The 5,710-nt window shown below is 48.3% G+C and overlaps 1 protein-coding gene across 1 annotated transcript in view; it reads left to right on the top strand.

The window, feature by feature from the left end:
* Positions 1–445: 445 nt before the first annotated feature.
* Positions 446–5,710, top strand: part of MEI1 (meiotic double-stranded break formation protein 1) — a 116,388-nt gene continuing 111,123 nt past the window's right edge. The window contains exons 1-2 of the mRNA XM_017894083.1: positions 446–651; positions 5,404–5,527. Of these exons, the coding sequence (XP_017749572.1) occupies positions 478–651; positions 5,404–5,527 (298 nt within the window). The 5' untranslated portion in view covers positions 446–477. The remainder of the gene's footprint in view (positions 652–5,403; positions 5,528–5,710) is intronic.

The following is a 5,710-nucleotide window of genomic DNA, read 5'->3' on the forward strand; positions in this document are numbered from 1 at the left end:
GTAGTCCCAGCTACTCTGGAGGCTGAGGCAGGAGAATGGAGTAAAGCTGGAAGGCGGAGCGTGCAGTGAGCTGAGATCCAGCCACTGCACTCCAGCCTGGGCGACAGAGCGAGACTCCATCTCAAAAAATAAACAAACAAATAAATAAATAAATAAATAAAAAATAGTAGAAATAGCTTCCTTTCTTTCCTTTTTCAAGACAAATGTCCCCTACTTTATAATTGCTTTTCAACTTTGGGTGTGGTTAAGACATTCCCGCAGGGTTCTAAGCACAAACTGCTTTTGGCTTAGTTAGACACGATCCAGAGCCCTTGTGTCCATCCAACTTGCCCTGAGGAGCTGCTGCTTGCCTGAGACTGCAGCGCCCTGGGTCCGCGCAGGCGCACTCCACACCCACGCAGGTCTGTCCTCCAAGTGCGCATGCGTGCAGTCTGCGCGGGGGAAAAAGTGCCGCCTCAGTTGAGGGCAGGCGAGGAGATGGCTGTGAGGCAAGCGGCGACGGTGGGCACTCCCGGGCCCAGGAGGGAGGAAGAGGCGGCGCTGCTCTTCGAGAGGGCCCATTACCGGCACGACCCGCGCTGGCTGCTGCCCGTGACCCCCCGCCTGTGCCTGGCCTGTGCGCTGGAGCTGCTGCCGGAGCCCGGCGTGTCGGTGCGGGTGGAACCTTTCCTTCGGAAGACCTGGGTTTTGGCATTTCCCTCAGCAAACGCCGCCGGGCCCTCGCCAGACCCGCTCTGGTGAACCCGACGCGAAACCGAGCCCCCGCGTCGTGTTCACTCTCAGTCAGCCCATCCCGGACCCAGCTGCACGGGCTTCGCGGGCGCCTCAGCCTCAGGCGGGTCTGCTGGCCTCGGGGGAGCCCCGCCCACCCGGCTCTGCGCCTGAAAGGGCGGAAATCCGGATCCCCCAGAACCTCACCCAGCCTCAGGGACACGCCTTCCCACCTTCTGCCTTCTAGCTCCTTCCCTTTGCTGCCCCTGGCTCCATTTCCTGGGGATTCGGCCTTACCTCAGGCTCCCGCCATTTCAGCCCCCGCTCACCTGCGGGCCAGGCGCGCGCGCGACGGCTGCTCCTCATTCCCTTCAGCTGTCGGGGTGTGAATTGGAAGAGGGGCCGTCTGGGTTCCGAGGGGACAGGAGTGACAGGTTACAGCAGGACAGAAGTGGGTTGAACGCTACCCGTGTTTGCAATGAAGTCGTTTTGTTTGTCTTGAGATGGAGTTTCATTCTATAGCCCAGGCTGGAGTGCAGTGGCGCCATCTCTGCTCACTGCACCCTCTGCCTCCCGGGTTCAAGCGATTCTCCTGCCTCAGCTTCTTGGGTACTGGGATTACAGGCATGCGTCACTATGCCTGGCTAATTTTGTATTTTTAGTAGATACCTGTATCTACTAAACCTGTTAGATACCATTTAACCTGTTTCCCCATGTTAGTCAGGCTGGTCTTGAACTCCCGACCTCAGGTGATCCACCCGTCTCGGCCTCCCAAAGTGCTGGGATTACAGACATGAGCCACTGTGCCTGGCTGATTTTGATAATTTTATCTAAGGATACCTGCACACCTTTACAAACTGTTGACCCCAAAGAGCTTTTGTTTATGTGGGTTATATCCAGTGATTTTTTTTTTTTTTTTTTTGAGGTGGAGTCTCCCTCTGTCGCCCAGGTTGGAGTGCAGTGTTGTGATCTCCCCTCACTGCAACCTCCACCTCCCAGGTTCAAGCAGTTCTCCTGCTCCAGCCTCCTGAGTAGCTGGGATTACAGGCATGTGCCTGCATGCCCAGCTAGGTTTTGTATTTTTAGTAGAGACGGGGGTTTCACTGTGTTGGCCAGGTTGATTTTGAACTCCTGACCTTGTGATCTGCTCACCTAAGCCTCCAAAAGTGCTGGGATTACAGGCGTGAGGCACCATGCTTGGTCTGTCCATTGATATTTACTGTATTAGACATAAAAACAAAATTTAAAGTTTTATTTATTTAGAAGGAATAGCACATTCATTGTATATTAACAAATTTTGTGGGTTTTTTTTTTTTTTTTTTTTTTTTGAGACAGGGTTTTGCCCTGTTGCCCAGGCTGGAATGCAGTGGTGCGATCATAGCTCACTGCAGCCTTGATGTCCTGGGCTCAAGCGATCCTCCTACCTCGGCCTTATGAGTAGCTGAGACTACAGGTGTGCACCACCATGCCCAGGTAACTTTTTATTGTTTTTTGAGACTGGGTCTCACTATGTTGCCCAGGCTGGTCTCAAAACTCCTGGACTCAAGCAGTGATCCCCTTGCCTTGGCCTCCCAAAGTGCTGGGATTACAGGTATGAGCCAGTGTGCCTGGCCCATAAATAATTTTTTATTGTGGCAAAATATAGATAACATACAGTTTGTTTTTAGATCTTTTTAAGTGTACAGTCCTGTGGCATAAGCAATTAAAAAAAAAGTAAATAACTGTATTTTCTCAAAACAAGAAAGATAGTGACAGGAGTGACTTTGTTTTACATTTTTGCAAGTTGCTTTAATTGAAGACAGGTTGGCCAGGCACAGTGGCTCAGGCCTGTAATCCCACTGCTTTGGGAGGCAGAGGTGGAAGGATCACTCGAGCCCAGGAGTTCAAGACTGCATTGAGCGATGATCAAGTCACGGCATACCTTCTTGGACAAGAGCAAGACCCTGTCTCTCTTAAACACAGCTGGATTTATTTATTTACTTACTTATTTTTTTGAGATGGAGTTTCACTCTTGTTGCCCAGGCTGGAGTGCAATTGTGCGATCTTGCAACTTCTGCCTCCCAGGTTCAAGCGATTCTCATGCCTCAGCCTCTCAAGTAGCTGGGATTACAGGCATGCGCCACCACGCCCGGCTAATTTTGTATTTTTAGTAGAGATTAGGTTTCTCCATGTTGGTCAGGTTGGTCTTGAACTCGCAACCTCAGGTGATCTGCCTGCCTCGACCTCCCAAAGTGCTGGGATTACCGACGTGAGCCACCACACCCAGCCAAATAGCTGGATTTTTATCTATTTCTGAATTCAGTCTGTTGTGATACCATGTCATGTAGTCTCAAAAACTCCACTGTACACTTGTGGGAGAATAAGAATGAGAAAGACTGGGCCGGGTCCAGTGACTCACACCTGTAATCCCAGCACTTTGGGAGGCCGAGGTGGTTGGATCATGAGGCCAGGAGTTCAAGAGCAGCCTGGCCAACATGGAAAAAACATGAGGAAGACTAACAACATTTTAATATTATATGAAAATATTTTTGTTATTGTGGACCCCTGGAAAGTGTTTTAGGCACCCTTAGGAATCCCCACACTGTGCTCTGGGAACTCGTAACTAGCTAATAACCTCTGAATTTTCATTAAGGATGGAAATTCTGAGGCTACTTTTCTTGGACAGTAAATCAGAGATAAGTAAGACAGTGCAGCGGGGAGAAAATAAGATAACATGTTATTTGGAACTTAGAAGAATGAACATGTTTGTGGTCAAGTGCTGTTCAGGGTAAGGAGAGGAATTAGGAAAGGGTTCTTACAGGAGGAAGCATTCAAATTAGGTTTAAGAAGATGGGTGAGATTTGGACCAGAGGAAGTGGGAGGCTGATTATCCCAGGAGGTAGGTATTATAAGGATAGGTTTTGGGGACAATCAGAGTGTTTGAAGGGAAATTGAAAGAGATGAGATTGGAGAGACAGGTTGAGGACAGTTATTTGAAGAGTTTGAAACCCAGCTAAGGAGCTTGAACATAATCTGTCAGATGAAGGGGAGTTATTAGGATTTTTTGAGTAGCTCATAGATCACTACCTTAATCTATTATGTAGGATGAATTGGTGAAGGAAAAACAGGAGCCTTACAGTAGCACAGATGAGCAGCAATAAGAGATGCAACTTTTACCTTTTATTGAGCACACTTTTCTTTTGAGATGGAGTTTCACTCTTGTTGCCCAGCCTGGAGTGCAATGGCAAAATCTTGGATCACCGCAACCTCTGCCTCCCGGGTTCAAGTGATTCTTCTGCCTCAGCCTCCTGAGTAGCTGGGATTACAGGCGCCTGCCACCACGCACGGCTAATTTTTGTATTTTTAGTAGAGAAGAGGTTTCACCATGTTGGCCAGGCTGGTCTTGAACGCCTGACCTCAGGTGAGCCACCCACCTTGGCCTCCCAAAGTGCTGGGATTACAGGCGGGAGCCACCACACCTGGCTTGAACACACTTTTCTTTTTCTTTCTTTCTTTTTTTTTTAGACGGAGTTTTGCTCTTGTTGTCCAGGCTGGAGTGCAGTGGTGTGCGATCTTTGCTCACCACAACCTCCCCTCCTGGATTCAAGCGATTCTCCTGCCTCAGCCTCCCAATTAGTTGGGGGTATAGGCATGTGCCACCACGCCCGGCTAATTTTGTACTTTTAGTAGAGACCGGGTTTCTCCACGTTGGTCAGGCTGGTCTTGAACTCCCAACCTCAGGTGATCCACCCACCTCGGCCTCCCAAAATGTTGGGATTACAGGCCTGAGCCACCATGCCCAGCCTTTGAAAAGCCACACTTTTCTTTCTTTTTTTTGAGATGAAGTCTCATTCTTGTCCCCCAGGCTGGAGTGCAATGGCGCTATCTCGGCTCACTGCAACCTCCGCCTCCCTGGGATTACAGGTACCTGCCACCATGCCCGGGTAATTTTTTTATTTTTAGTTGAGATGGGGTTTCACCATGTTCGCCGGGCTGGTCTCGAACTCTTGACCTCGTGATCTGCCTACCTTGGCCTCCTAAGGTGCTGAGATTACAGGTGTGAATCACCGCACCCAGCCTCTATTTTTGCTTGCTTGCTTTTTTTTTTTTTTTTTTTGAGGTGGAGTCTCGCTCTGTTGCACAGACTGGAGTGCGGTGGCGCAATCTTGGCTTACTGCAAGCTCCGCCTCCCAGGTTCACGCCATTCTCCTGACTCAGTCTCCTGAGTAGCTGGGACTACAGGTGCCCGCCACCACACCCGGCTAATTTTTTTTGTATTTTTAGTAGAGATGGGGTTTCACTGTATTAGCCAGGATGGTCTCGATCTCCTGACCTCGTGATCTCCCTTTCTTGGCCTTCCAAAGTGCTGGGATTGCAGGCGTAAGCCACTGCGCCCGGCCTATTTTTGCTTTCTTCACCAACTTGTTAGGCTTAAATGAGCTGGTGGACAAAAGTGATTTGTGAAAAATAAATTGCTATGTAAATGTAGGGCATTAGGAACCTTAGCTCATGTATAATCTTCTGTATGAACACAGGGATTCCTCTGTGTAAATGATACCCTTTTCCAACCTCCCTTGAAGGAGTATGGGTCTCGCCATAGTTTAAATGATCTCTCTGGTATCATCTTGTAATTGTATTTGGAAATTATGGTTGTTGGATTCAGAATAGCCAAGATTTGGTTACTATTGAATATTTTTCTTCATTTGCTTCAAGTTGGTGCGCAAGAAGCACATGTTGTCCTGCTTCCAAGATGCCCTCATGAGGCACACCTCCCTGGTCACGCAACTGGTGTCTCAGGATCAGAGAGTCTGCATCCGCTTCATAAGCGTGCTTTTTGGTAAGATTAAGAGGGAAATTTGATATGAGTTTTGAATGTATAGTATGTATATCTGCTTTTGGGGGTCTTGGAAAAATGATCTTAGATGATTTAGTTTTTTTGTATTGTAAAACTTTATTAGCAAATTGTTTCGTCATAATGATGTGGAAAGGCCCCTTTTCTTTTTTTTTTTTTTTTTTTTTT

Source organism: Rhinopithecus bieti, unplaced genomic scaffold (genome assembly GCF_001698545.2).
Source record: "Rhinopithecus bieti isolate Rb0 unplaced genomic scaffold, ASM169854v2 scaffold_25304, whole genome shotgun sequence".
NCBI lineage: Eukaryota > Metazoa > Chordata > Mammalia > Primates > Cercopithecidae > Rhinopithecus > Rhinopithecus bieti.